General features: G+C 42.7%; 2 protein-coding genes across 2 annotated transcripts; both read right to left on the bottom strand.

Annotated features, from left to right (window-relative positions):
• Positions 1-6: 6 nt before the first annotated feature.
• Positions 7-8,997, bottom strand: bmi1a (bmi1 polycomb ring finger oncogene 1a). The gene is made up of 10 exons (XM_005722508.1): positions 8,602-8,997; positions 4,883-5,018; positions 4,543-4,639; positions 4,063-4,118; positions 3,444-3,491; positions 3,188-3,296; positions 2,551-2,590; positions 2,162-2,260; positions 1,901-1,981; positions 7-513 (listed from the first exon to the last, which is right to left on the bottom strand). Exons 2-10 carry the CDS (start codon positions 4,992-4,994, stop codon positions 148-150), a joined length of 1,008 nt encoding a protein of 335 aa, XP_005722565.1. The 5' UTR covers positions 4,995-5,018; positions 8,602-8,997; the 3' UTR covers positions 7-147.
• Positions 8,998-10,170: 1,173 nt separating this feature from the next.
• Positions 10,171-14,318, bottom strand: commd3 (COMM domain containing 3). The gene is made up of 8 exons (XM_005722509.2): positions 14,119-14,318; positions 13,138-13,249; positions 11,990-12,053; positions 11,838-11,872; positions 11,208-11,268; positions 11,072-11,128; positions 10,884-10,937; positions 10,171-10,347 (listed from the first exon to the last, which is right to left on the bottom strand). The coding sequence occupies exons 1-8, from the start codon at positions 14,279-14,281 to the stop codon at positions 10,288-10,290; spliced, it is 606 nt and encodes a 201-aa protein (XP_005722566.1). The 5' UTR covers positions 14,282-14,318; the 3' UTR covers positions 10,171-10,287.
• Between the last annotated feature and the right edge of the window lie 535 nt (positions 14,319-14,853).

A 14,853-nucleotide genomic window follows, 5' to 3' on the forward strand; every position in this document is an offset into this window, starting at 1 on the left:
GAGAGAGAGAGAGAGAGAGAGAGAGAGAGAGAGAGAGAGAGAGAGCACATTGTCTACACAATGTAACTACGTTGGCATGAAAACAGTATTAGCTGAGCGGGTGTCTGGCGTTGGCTGGTCTGGTCCGGCACTGCTTGGAGCCCCGCGTCATCCGGATGAGGTCGACGAGCCGTTCAGAGAAACCTTTCGGGGTTTGCCGCCGTTGCCGCCGCAGAACTGGGTGAAGGGTCGGCTAGGGCTCGGGGCTGTGGCGGTGGGAGTCCCGTTGACTGTGCAGCCGCTGCTGTTGTTGTTGCTGTTGCCGTGCGGGTGCGGGGACTGCGCAGGCGTGCCGGGGCTCGGCAGAGACGAGGACGTGGACGGAGCCCCGGCTGGACTTCCGGCTTTGTCGCTGGCAGAGTCGCTCTCCTGCCCGGATCTGCTCGCGCTGTTCTGACCTTCCTGCTGCGCGTGGCTCACCTTCATCTTCTTACAGTTGGGTCGGACTCGGTACTTCAGCGGCAGCGGGCCGTTCTGCGGAAGAGGAGAAGAAGTTATTAAAACATTAAAACTTAAACTGTAAATGGGGTTGGCGCCATTTTTAGGAACTTTATTCAGTTGTTTTTTTTTGTTTTTTTTTTTATTTATTTAATTAGTTACTCAACTAACCCTGAAGTGACCAAGTGGGGTCATCTAACCTATTTTATTCGTAAAAAAAAAGTCGTAAAAACTAATTTATTAATGGGTTTCTTCTACAACTTTTTAAACTTGTTTTTTTATTTTTTTACGGAATTGATTCATTTATTTGCAAAAAAACAAACTTGGAAAGATATGTGGGGGTCATTTACTTTTTAACCCCAAATTTCCATTTTTAATCACTACTCTATAGAGATCAAGATCCAGTCATGTCCTGGCGTACATTCAGTTTGATAACCAGACCAGAAAGTAGCAAGTTTTGTTATAAACTTGCTACTTTCAACTCAGTAACCCAGATACATCTAAAGCGGTTAGTTTCAGAGGCCACATATGGCATAAAGATCTTGTGCCCTTTGTTGCCCCTCCCCCCTTTTTGCATACACATGATAGAAAACCATAACTAATTGCAGAATGTCCCTGATACACACACACACACACACACACACACATACACACACACACACACATATATATATATATATATATATATATAAAGGGGCAACATAAAATTTAATAATGTTCAAAGTACATATTATTTCAGGTTGAGTACAAAAACATGATACCATACAAATTCGAATATAGCCATGTCCATGGTTATGTATGTGTTCATTTGACTAAAATCTTAAACGGAAACTGATCGTAAATTTTAAACGTTTTTAATATTGTAAATATGTTTTTTATTATTATTATTATTTATTTAAATTTTGGCATCTTTAACAACATGTATGAACAAAAACCCTCTTTCTCGAACAGCTTCCCCATTTGGAGATTTTGTGTTTTTGAAGACTAAAATAAACAAGCAGAAAAATATCTATATTTAACTGACCGCACACTATACAACACCAGCTACAACAAAGTGATAAAAACCTATATATAACAATATACAAAAACTTCAGTGTAATGATAAAATAATATTTTAAAAGCTCAGCAATCAAAACGTAAGTATCTATTCTATTTATGTCTCAAGGTGAAATTTTAAAAGTACCTAATTTTGTTGATATTAAATGTATTTTTAAAAATAAATTGTGATTAAATACATTAACTGACACAGAGGGAGATGGTTTTATTTAACAAAGAAAATATTATTAATATACTGCAGTGTATCAATAAAAATTAATACACTGCAATTACAACTCAATAATTGCAGTGTATTAATCACATCTTGAGATTAAAAAAAAACAAAAAAAACCTTAGCTTTCTAAAAATGTGCAAAAATATTTCTTACCCTTCTCCAAGTATAGATATATGCTATATCCATTAGCGTGTAGTAATCTTTCAGAGGTTCATCTTCATACATGACTTCAACCTTAAGAGGAAAAAAAAAAAAGAATGGGTTTATTTATTTATTTTTTATTGTTTTTGTTTTTCGCAATAACCTTTTGTAAGAGGAAATCATTAAATATGTAAATAAGATATCTCTCAGTTTTTTGTGATACATTTATAGTAAGTATCTCTGAAAATAAATAAATAATTAAACTAAACAGACCTGGTAGGTGTTTGGGATGTCCATTTTGCTGCGCAGAAACTTTCTCAGATGCATAACTGTCATGGCTGCTGGACACTGCAAGTACCTCTTGTTAGCCACCTGCAGATAAAACACATTATAACAAAAAATAAATAAAAATACATATGTATATACATACGTGTGGAATAAAACATTTATACACAATGACTAGAATCTACACACAGGCTGGTCCACCTTAAAAGCAGCAAAAACAATGTAGCCCTTTACCACTGGAGAGAACATAATTATAATTGTTTGTCTCCACACATGTTTGATTATCCCTTATTCTAAGGCTGTTTTAAGCCTAAAGTGTTAGCAAAGATGAAAAAAAATGACAGAAACAAAAATGTGCCTAAGTCAACGTGTGATACCTGATCTTTTGACTGCTTGTCCTCCACTGCTCCTCCCAGTCTGTGCGCCAAAAAACAGAGGAAAAACATAAGTAACTTTCCAGCGTATGTATAACTCTAAAACTAAATCACACAGAGTTAGCAACAGAATTCAAATTTTGAAAGATTATTTTAAAAAAAATTATTTTTAAACATACTATGTTTCATGCAGTACTTTTTTGTGAAGTATTACTGTAGTCAAGTATTTTGGCAAATTCCAGACATTAGAATAAACTTAAAATAAAGTCTTGAATATTATTTTATAATGACTGCAAAGGCAGCTAAAATTTACACACCATTAAAAAATAATTAATTAAAAGGCATTTGAATACAAAAACCAAAATCTGTCATATTATACGCATGATCCTATTTCTGTTCATTACATCACACTGTGGGTAGGACATGTCGTATTTTGATCTATAAAACATGGTACCAGCGTCAGTTAAGCTAGTTTTCATGATTCTAGAGCAGACTGATAATATCGGCTATAGTGCAGCAATATCTGTAAGCGTATCATAACAGCTGTATCTACTAACGAGAAACCTCTATAAATATTAGATTTTGTAGTCTTTTAGGAACAACTATTTTCCATTTCCATGTATTTTTAATACAAGCGTACCTGCTTTGATCAAAGAACTCAATAGAGAGGCTGATGATCTCATCGTCTGTAATAATTCTCTTGTCCTCATCTGCTACCTCTCCACGATCTTCATTTGTTCCATTAGACGCTATAGAAACACACACATGCACGGCTGGATGTGAGGGTGGGTTTATATGTTGCGTTTACAGCACAGCAGACTCTCTGATGTGGAAAATATTTCGCCAAAAGAAAAAAAAAAAGAAAGAAAGAAAAGAACATTTTCTTTCTGACTCACCATCTACGGGGTGCTCTGCGTAAAAGTCTCTTCTCCTCTTCATCTCATCTGAAGACATTCAGAAAGGTGTGTTATTACCAATCCATTCACTTTCACTTCCCACTATTACCTTATTTCAGAAACCATGTGAATTCTCAGCGACCCTTAATATTGTGACTTCCAGGAATAAATATTTGTCGAAACACAAGAAAAGCTAGATTAAAACTGTGGCATCGATGTGAGAATTCATGGAAATAATGATTTGATTCTCCAACATTTCTGTCTTACAGATGGGTGATATGAGACATGACCCTGAAAACTGTTTTGCTTGAACCTGTCTCAGCTTGTTTTAATGAACTTCTAGTGCTCGCAGCAAGAAAAGCAGACAGATTTGATGACCATAACCCTCAGCGTCATCCCAATTCAACACACCTCTGCACTTTACAACAAATAATTAACTGTCAAGCTGAAACTTCAAGTTTTTCAATGCAAAGCTTTCCACTACACAACATACACACCATATCCAAATGCAATTACATATACCCTCATCGGTAATGTTCATTTATTCTTATTTTAATATACTTGCAGAGACAAATTTACGTGCAAAAGTCAGACTGAACAGTAAAAATGCGACTCTTACTTTTGAAGAGGCCGGGGACCAGTTTGTACACAATGTCCTGTAAAGTTTTGTCAGACCTAAAGAGAGAGAGAGAGGAAAAGAAACTTCAGTCAAGTATTTAAAACCAATTCTTGTCTGAAAAAATGAGACCAGTATTCATCGCTGTGGAAAACCTCAAACATGTCATGTCGCCTACACGCCTACATGTGTTTCTCATGTCTGAATGTTTAAATCAGAGGCTGATTCAGCTGTTTAGTGGGGAACCCACAAAGGGAAGGAAACCGAAAACAAGTAATGTATTCGCTTAAGATTGCAAAGGCAGAAAATATACGTTCTACACTGTTTGAAAAGAACAGAAAAATCATATTTAAGGGGTTAAATTCAAGCCATCGGGCGTCACTAAACTTTTAGAACCAAATTTATATGGGCCCTGAAAAAGGTAACAATAACAACGGGGGCAGCTGAGCAAAATGCAGAGAGCATGGTAAGCACAGTTCTCACCTAATGTTGAGCAGTGGCTTGGTTTTGTGCACTTGTACATCACAGATGGGACAGTATTTGCTGGTTTCCAGATAGCGCACAATGCACATCTTGCAAACTGCAAAACAGATGAAAAAAAACCTGTTAATGTCTGATGAGATCTGAAAGCATTTCCTGAGGAGCCAAATTGAGTTTAAAAGAGAGCAAGAGCAAGAAATACATTTTGCAGCACTGAAAAAAGAAGACTGGGAATGTTAAAATTTAATCCAACATATCTCACATTTAGCAGCTTCGGGTGATATGAACTGATTTTGACCCATAAAAAAATTTAATGAAATGAAGTTAGACGAGTTTTGCTCACATGAATGAAGACATTCGATGATGGTGGTTGCATCTATGAAGTATCCTCCACACAGAACGCACATGAGGTGAGGGTTGAGCTCGGTAATCTTTATCCTGGTCGTCCGATGCATGTTGAGAGGAAGGAACAACAATCCCTGCGCGCAGAAGGAGGACAGGTCAAAACAAAAGCACGCAGAGGTTTGTCAACGCACGGCGGAGCATTTGGACGAGACTGCTGTTTGCTTGGACTGCGATAAAGCAACATCAACCTTTTTGCCGATCCAGAAATAACCAGAGGGAAAGACGTTCGTTGGCAGATTTACAGGCAGCGGCGAATAATCATAAATCAATCACTTCCGCTGAGATCGATGGAGCCATGCGCTCCCCACTTTCCTTCGCCTTAGCTCAGCATCTTTAATGACATAGTAGGGGCAGCAGCGGTCGAGCTTTGAGGAACCAAATCTGAGGCACGGCACGGGAATATTGACCTCCCGCAACTTCAGATTTGCGCGCACTTTTAAAAACATGGATGGTTTAAACTCTAAGCGAAATCGAAAACGGTTTAAACCAAGAGCGCAAATGTGGGGGTAAAAACGAAAACCTATGCGAGACAATGTGAAAAATTAAATAAATCAGACCCAGCCAGCACCGAAACCTTTAGTTAAGTGGGTAACCCCCTTACTGGGTTGCCATGTTCTGTGGGGTTTGGCGAATTTTGCCAATAATAGTGGGCTAATATCATCCACACGGGCGCACCGGGGTGACTGGGTGAAAGTGTGTGTGTGTGTGTGTGTGTGTGTGTGTGCGTGCGCGCGCAGGGGGGTGGGTAATATGAGGCACCCACTCACTGCGTCAGGTGTGCCACACAAGCCACGGGGAAACCTGAGCGTTTCTATGGCAACCCCGTTTGCTTTTTTAGCCCACATGGCTCGTCGCCAGTGACCAGAACGACAGGATGTCTAAACAAAAACAAAACGGCGAGCCGTGCCCGTGTGCAGAGTGGGAACGAGGAAGGACAGAGTCTCCGAGTCCCTCCGTGCACACACACACAGCCGCTGGGCTGCCAGGCTGCCGACAGCACGGCTGCCATTTTGTGGAGGAAAAAAAGAAGCATGTATCGGTTCAACGGGCTGCGGGGTTTCCTTCTAACGGGGGCGAATGAAGCCCACCCCGAGGTGTTTACACGAGCTTTATGTATCTGTGAGCCAGACACAGAGGAGCGTACGAGTCCGACCGGGAGAGAGAGAGAGAGATTTCAGCTTTATTTTGATTCGCTTTGCGCTTTTTTCATCAACACCGCGCAGCACCAATATGGCCAGACGCCAGCGACTGCGCCGAAGTTGAGGCGCACGCTGGGTCATTACAAACCATTTATTCTGCGCCATTTCCAGTTCAAGCACCGCACAGTCCATGAATCAAACACGAATGTCGAATTTAGGCTACACTCTGTGCTCGAGTGCATTTCAACAAAAAAGCGAGGGCGGTAGAGTAAAGTCACCAGATGCCAAAGGATCCCGGTCTTCAGATTTTTATCCGGTAGTTACGATCCGGTGGGCAAATTGGTCTCGAAAAAGATGACCAGTCTGGCGCACTTTTTTGTTTTTTAAAGTTGGACTTGTAAAGATTATCGCGGCTGGGTGCTGTCATTTTTTATTTTTATTTTTAATTTAATGCAATCATTAAAAGTCTATCCGGGGTAAAGAGTGAATATGAGCGGGTGACCCCTCTTTAAACGCTGGATGAGAGCCAGCGTGCCCAGCTCGGAACCCACACTATTACTTTATGGAGCCACAGTCGGCACCATGCCCGAGTCACGGCTGCTTTTCAATGCTTCAACCGACCTCTCCTTGGCCGCCTGTGAACAGACCACTGCAGGCAAGTTTGGACAGCAAATCGGTTCAAAGGATGCCTCACACACGGATAATGATGGATAATGCCTACATATATGCAGGGAGCCTGTTGCGCCATTAATCGATTGGCTGGTGTTTGGACAACTGCTTTCCCCTCTGCCAGGGTGTGTGTGTGTGACCTGCCTGCTCACTTTATAAGACTTCAAGTCAGGTCAGCCAAGAAATCCAAAATAAAGTTAATACACTTTGGGAACGAATATTGCTGAATGGCCAAAAATCAAACAATACAGTCTGGATTCAGTTGGGAATACGCTGAATGCAGAGGTTTGTGCACAACACGGGCTTTCCTCTATTTTATTTTATTTTTTTACTGATAATTTGGCTTAAGCTGTAGCTGGTGCTGACAGCAGGCCATCAATTATTTCTCCACAACTAGTACATCTTAAATTCTTTCAAACAAGACACGTTAAATTGGAGATTTCCATCGGTTTCTGTAGTTACCAGACCAGTTCCTCTTGTAAAGCGTTCACCTCTTACATGTAGATCAACAGCAGCTGGAAATAACCCAATTAAAAAAAACTGGGATGGCAAAAAGAAAAGAAGGAGAAGAAACACATCAGCCGCTGTGAGTTCATTTAGAAAACCGTGGCTTAAATAGCTCCTGATTAGAACTGACCACAGGACTAAAACGTATCAAAGGAATTACGTTTATTCCGTGTAAATGCCTCCCTACTCAGTGGATGTACTCCATCCAGTCTGCTGGGCTACATGATCGCTCCTATTCACACACATGTGAGCCTGTCAACCTGCAAAAACCAAGCGGGTGGCGGTGGAGTGTGTGTTTCGGGGGGATAGATTCATTTAACCCATTATAAGTGCACACAAGGTCTACACCAGCGTTCATGGGTAAAATGATAATTTTTTTACCCCCCCTCGCTCTCTACAGAGGAAACACTAGCTTGCGCCCATCACCAGACTGGGAGCTACAGTGTGCGCCAACACACAGACCGTATAAAGGTGGGAATTATTGCGATCCATGATGAGCTTTTAATTGTCAAACAAACAGTCTGTGTTGGCTACAGCTCATGTGAATTTAAGTGGAATTACCAGAGCTTCAGACTGCCTGGAGAGGCACAGCCACTCCTTTGTAGTCGCCAATTTTTTTTCTCTCTCTCCCTTCTTAATTTCTTCTTTAAATTTAAATTTAATAACCATCCTTCCCACTCAGGACAAGCACACACCAAAACGTAAACAGCCAGTTGTAGTCCGTATACGCGTTTAACGACAATCCAGTGTTTACAAAGCAGCCGTCATGAAACATTTATGCTCGGTGGAAACGGTTTGCCTCCCTGGCACGTTCACGGGAGCGATCCAAGTTAAGTTAATAAATCCAACATCCGGTCACGTTCACCGAAAACCAACCTGCCACCCAATTCCCATCACCCCAAAGATCCAAACTCTATAAAATGAAGACTCTACGTGGAAACACGAACGCAGGGGGACCGTTTGAAGCACTTGCTGCTCCTCGCATCGCAGCCAACACAGCCTGGTTCGCCTCGGGTCTCCCACTTTACATAAATCCCAACGACGCAATGCAAACCCGAACCGTGACCAACTTATACGGACGCGTAACTGAACGATGGGAGAAGCAGGAGCGAATGTGCCCGACCCTTAATTGGCGTTTATAGCCGAGCGGGGAACATCTTTTGCTGGGGGGAAAAAGTGGTGCGCAGACCCACACACGGAGCTCCACGTCGGTGATCGCTGCAGCCACCGTTGAAAGCTCCACATCCACCGCTGGACGTAGCGGGGGGAAAACACAAAGACACAAAGCCCAAACCTCGCCCTTTCGCCCCGTTAGTTAGAGACGATATCGAAGGAGACGTACCTGAAGGTTCGGCCGGGAATCGGTGGGCACCGAGGCGAGTAGACAATGAAAGTTGGGAGGCGATCAGCAGAAAATGAATAGGAGTAGAGCCGCCATCTTGAAGCAGGCTGCAGACGCTGTCAGTGGCGGAGAGCGCACGGCGGACTGGAGCGCATTTCAGATGTGCGAATAAAAACTCCCCGTTTCCTCGGCGATTGCGCGGCGTGTGCGTGTCCGACAGACGCCTTCCAAGAGATCCCGGTCCTTCGGCTCCGGCTCGGAAAGCTTCCCACTTCGGCACCGATAACTTTGCCTCCAAAATATCCGCTTCGCCCCCCAGTAAAACGCAGCAGTGTGTGTGTGTGCTCCGTGGAAACTGACACCGTCCCCAAAATGGCTTGTAGTTCGACCGCCCCGCTCTGGTCACGTGGTCTGGTTGCTTAAGGGTGCCTAGAAATTACTGTCGGTGTATGCTGTTTCTACTGATCTACGTATGTGCAAAGTAGCAAAGACGTGAAGGAAAAAAAGGCTGATTTACACGCGATGGGCGCGTTTTTAACAAACATATCTTTATTTTAGCGGTTTGTGCCTTTTTCTCGACCTGAAACGACACCGAGAAGCTGCTTAAGGGCGCTCACAAATTACTGTCGGTCTATTCTGGTCTTTTTTTTAAGTGTGACGCATGATTTAAAATAACACACGGTGCACATCCATGCAGCTTAGGTCGCTTTTCAGCACGACGAGGCTCAATATGTCCTGATGGGTATCCAAAATTTAAAAGAAAAGAAAAGAAAGAAAGCGAAGGGCACAATGGTTGGAGCAGGCAGATGTAGAAAGTAGGCTCTCGGTGTGCCCTCTCTCTGATGTCAAAAATAACAGCAGCAGCACACGCGCTCGCACAACTTCGTGTCGTTTTGACCATCAAACGCATCAAAGTCTATTGAGGTACCAAGTGGCTGTCTTATTAAGCTATCCAGCTCATTGCTTTGAAGATCCCACGCACTTGGTGGAAAATACGCCAATATGACAAATGGCCCTGGTGTCAAACCTTTGTCACAGTCTGTCCTGACATGCTGTGCAGAAAAGAAGAAGAATAAACTTCCACACTTGATGAATTGGAGCCTTAACCCTCCGCTGAAAACGATGGCATCTCGGATGTTTACGGAATCCGAGCCGCCGTGCTGCTTCAGCTGAGGAGCTTTGAACTTTTCAAGCTGAGGTGGACGCAAAAAAGCTCGGGGAGCTTTATTTTTGTTTGTTTGTTTTGTTTTGTTTTTTAGTGAATGGACTAAAATTCTCATGACGCGAGAAAGCCGTAGATCTCTGATAATAGCCTTTTAAAAATAGAGATCTCAAGAAAGGCTGGGCTGAAACTCTTGTGGTAACAAATACTTCGAGAGAAAGAAAGAAAAAAAGACACCGCTGTCGTGCAGCTATGTCAGAAATCCTACACAAGCTGTTTAAACAACGCGAGGGTGTAGTTTCTTTACTGTACACACGTTCAAATTAATCTTTTAATAAAATATTTTTCTCCAGTCCTAAAGGGGAAGTTCTTGGAAGACGTGTAACACACCAAAATCCTGAAATCAGTCAAAGAACAAAGAAGATTTTATTTATTTTATTTTTCTTTCAAATACATTTGTTGGGTTGACAACACACGTGACACATCAGTGGCAGGTATAAAGGGGACGAAAGTGGACACAAGCTTCACATCTGACTGGCTTTCTCCATAGTCTTGGCGGCGTCTTTCAACTTCCCCACCAAATCCTGAAAAGGCAGACACCGATCATCATTTATCCATTTATATAAAAAGATATATTATTTATGCACAATGATTAGACTAATTTCCGACTTTAGATTCAGGCTGATTAGACTGAAGATGACTGACGGCTTGCATTCATCCAATCATTCCAGAGCCGCTGATATCAGCAGGTCTCTGATTTTATAAAAGGCACTGCTGATGTTTCCACGATGATTACAAAACATTTTTAACCTTTTTCAAGTCTGTTCATTATTTTCTGTTAAAGTGAGCTGCAGTAAAGGATGGATCGTAGCGATTCTGTCTCAATCAAAATCAGAATCCGTGAAGAAAAAAATAGCTACCGCATGGACATAATATTACAATTTCCCACGTTGACTTTTTTCCTGAAAGATCCACACCCCTTTCGATAAGGAGAGCTACCACAGAGCAATAAGTTCCGTGGTTAGTGTTTAGGACTGCTAATAAATGTGACTGTAGTGCGTAATGGCACAGGTACGACGCAATTGCGAGACAATTATCCACCCCAAGAGTTTTCCTCTACCTGGAGCTGCTCCACTGTGCAAGTAAAGTTGATGTCCTCTGAGGATCCTTCATTCTAAAAAATAATAATAATAAATAAAGGAAGGAAGAAAGAAAGAAGGAGCAAACATAAGCGTCCTGTTACCCATTGAAATATACCAGACTTTATATAAATGCTGGAAAGTAGAAGAGTAAAGCTGCGGCTGTTACCTCAGTGTTCAGTGATATCAAATAGAAAGAATCGTTGACTTTATCCACCTGCCCGTTCTGTGTGAGAAGCAACATTTTAGAAACACACAACAAATGATATACCGCTAACAGACAGAAATTAGTCTCGCGATCTCACCTTCATGTGGTACTCCAGGCGCCACGAAGCGTCGGTAATGTGAGGTAGACCCCTTCCTATGCTATAAGAAAAAGAAAGGAGAGACTGAGTCATCTTTGCTTCTGTAGAAAATATTGCCCATTCATTCGGCGAGGAGGCAGAGAATTAATGATATGACCAAAACTCCTAAAAAACTCTTAAAAACTCTTAAAGTTGCCGTGCGTCACAGGGGTTTTACGCATCAGGTGCAGTTAAATCCGTTTGCATATATGGTGGCTCTTCTACAAAAAGCTGTTTGTTAGCACGTCATAAATCCACATTTACAAGTCAGTTAATCTTGGCGCGGAGAAGCTTAAATACTGACTAGAACAACAACTCGCCTCCTCTTCCTCCCACGTTAGCACATCCGTTCCAGACCTCGAATATCCAGTTTTCAACGTGTCAAATCATTCGGTTAATAATTGTGCAAATTTGCGACTCGAGTTTTACCAAAACAATTAAGTAATTAATAAATAATAAATAAACAAACAAAGCCTAGGCAATAGTAGGCTGTGATGGCATCCCCAGAGAGCGAAGCAAACACCTTAAAATAACATGAGCCCCACAAATCTCTTAAGCACTGCCAGCTCGAACCACGCAGCGATGCCTTACCTTGCTAAAAGACGCTCCAAATCTTTTTTATGTTTCTGCAAAACAAACCAAAACAAAAAGCACCAATTAGCTGCTGGCAAGTCTGGCAAAAAAAAAAACAAAAGAAAAAAAAAGGATGAAATAAATGCGTCCTAGTTTGGAATGTAGGCTACCTGGTATGCGCTGTAGAATATTTCTGTTCTGTCTGCGCTGAATGTGAGCTCTTCAAGGCTGGAACTGAACGGAGAAGACAATACTTTAAAACGCAGCTGGTTCCCAGAAAGGAAGTCCACTTAGACAGCTTTACATAAAGCAGCAGGGAGTTCATATGGAGATAGCAGAATTGCATGCATTCCTTTCGTCATCCAATTCCAAGGAACAATTAGTTTAATTCAGCTTGTTGCACAGGTTCTATGAGCAGACTTTGAAAACCGACTTGCTTGCAGTTAAGACTGCGGAGAAGCAATGAGTAAAATATTATTAATAATAACAGTAATAATAATATAATAGAAATCTAAAGCGTTTGCAGCTTTAAACTAACGCTTGCTTGTTCGGGACATGCGTACAGTTCATCCTCTACACCTTGAACATCCAACACCACTTGGATCAAGTGGGGAAAAAAATCTTCAGCTGAAAAAAATACACAAAACAAAGAAGAAAAAATGCTACATATGAGAAACTCGTGAGATGTATAAATAATACCACAGATCCAAGTATAACAGCGTAACTACAGCACTAATTTGCTGGAGACATTATGGCTCCACTGGCAGCTTGCAAGCTCCTTCATACCTACTTCAAGATGAGAATAATAAGTCCTGCTACACGAACAGAACATCCCATCGAGCTTCAGAACTTCAACGGATGCTTTACTAAAACCCCGAGTCGCTTTGTTCTGCAGTAATTATACATAAAGACCACACTTAAAAGTCTCCTTGGAGGTGAATTCTGGAAGTATTGTCTCCTTGCATATTGTTAGAGGCATGAAAACAGCGCGGTTTTGGCTCAACGTCATGAAATGACCTGCTTGTAAATAGCGCGCTACTTCAGGTGCTTCGCTTTGAAAGGGTTAGGTTTGAGGTCAGGGTCAAACAAGGCGACACACACACACAAACACACACACACACACACACACACAAAGAAAACAAAAGAAAGTGTAGGCAGTGTAGGCTACAGGATCCATCTGTATCATAAGGACAGGCTGTTACGTGTGTTATGGGAGGGAGACTCTCATGCGGGCAACAGATAAGGTTGTTTGTGTCCAATTTATAACCACCACCTGCACACAGGGTGGACAGTAAATGCTCTGTGTGCCGTCTCGTACCTTATCGTGGACTGGTCTGCGTTTTGTTTGACCGCCTCCAGTATGAAGGTGACGGCAGCTGTGTGGCTCTGCTTCAGCAGGATTTGGTCTATCTGGTTAAACTCGGGCTGATCTGAAATGACAAAAAAACAGAAAGACGGAATGAGGAATGCTGCTGTTACAACATTCTTACTGGGCGGAACAGAGAAGCCAATTCGTGTACGTCTGATGCAGGGTCCATATACTTTGGTTTCTCCACACTGACGCGCAGAATGGAAATCATTGATAATTTGCATGTGAATGGGACCCCCTGTGCTGCATCAGCCTGGGGTGGGGTGGAGGGGGTGGGGGGTCCTTTGTTTGTTTGTCTAGTGAGTACTTCACTTTCTAAATAATTCCGCAGTAAAAATGGGATTGGGTGCCGCAGAGGTTAGACGACACATGGCCTGTGAAAACAGCTGAAGCAGCTGTGATGAAACTAGAACGTACATCGAGCAAAAGTCTGCTGTCATTTTGCATCATTTATATTTACAAGACAAATTCGAGCCGATTAACAGCATCAGCATGCAGGGCGCTTCGCCGGTCTGCTGAGAGCGATTACAGCCGTCAATCGGATGTGTGTCCGAGATCAGATCGGACTATTAGAGTCTAAAATGACCATCGTGGTCTTTCTAATACTCCGAGCGGACTTGATGCCAGTTTAAATGACAAAAGGGATCCCGAGTGGCCGTGTGTGATTGTGCGACTGCTGCTGAATGCAAAGCAGGCAGCTCGAAAAGACTCGGGTCGCTTTAAAGCAGCTGATGGGCAGCAGGCGGCCACTCGGACTCGTGAAATGTCTTAAAATAAACGCAGGGATCCGTCGGGTTAATTCGCAGCGCGCAGCAGAGCCGTAAAAATCCGCAAACACCGAGGCAGCTCCGCCGCTCGCTCACACCCGGAGAGAAACCGGAAGCAACAGCGGAGACAAAAGCAGCGGCGCGCGGAGAGGCAGCAGCTCACCGAGGACTGTGGGGTCGCCGTGAGAGGAGAGCAGACTCCGGAAAGACACGTCCACCAGCACCTGGAAGCTGCCGTGGTCGAAGACGGATTGGTCTGCTAAAGACTGTAGCCCTCTCTGCACAGACTCAGACAACTCCATTTTGCAAAGGGTGACCCACGACATCAGACCACGTGACGGATCAGCTGATCTGGAGAAGCAGAGGGCTGTGGGAGGTTATAGCGAGAGAGGCAGACTCGGGGCTGCTGAATGGGGAAGACACTACAGCGTATTGTGGATCTCCGAGAAGACGTTCATTCATTTATTGTATTAATCTAGGTTTGTAGTTTAATTGTGCGATTCATCACTGCTGTTTCATCCTCCAGTCGGATCAGTGATATACAGAACAGCGAAAGAATAAATAAATAAATAATAACATCTGCGACCCCCAAGCTTTTCCATTGTCGGTACCACGGATACGTTTAAACGCTTTGCCACGCAGTTTTATTTAGATTTGTACCCTATATCCAGTGTAATCATCCCCATATCTGGTTTCTGACTGTGGGATTTACCGGGTTACAGTTGTCCCCGGTATTAACTAGACCACTAGACCTCCAAGTATTCACACATACCTCTCTATGAGCAATATTATCCACAAGCGTTTAGCAGCGATTACACTGACAATGGGATATTGGGTTTATGACTTGCTGCCGGTCAGTATTGCTCAGTTATTTAGCCAGATACACAAAGTACGGGGC

The sequence above is a fragment of the Pundamilia nyererei genome, unplaced genomic scaffold, assembly GCF_000239375.1.
Source record: "Pundamilia nyererei isolate P.nyererei 1_Seehausen unplaced genomic scaffold, PunNye1.0 scaffold00007, whole genome shotgun sequence".
NCBI lineage: Eukaryota > Metazoa > Chordata > Actinopteri > Cichliformes > Cichlidae > Pundamilia > Pundamilia nyererei.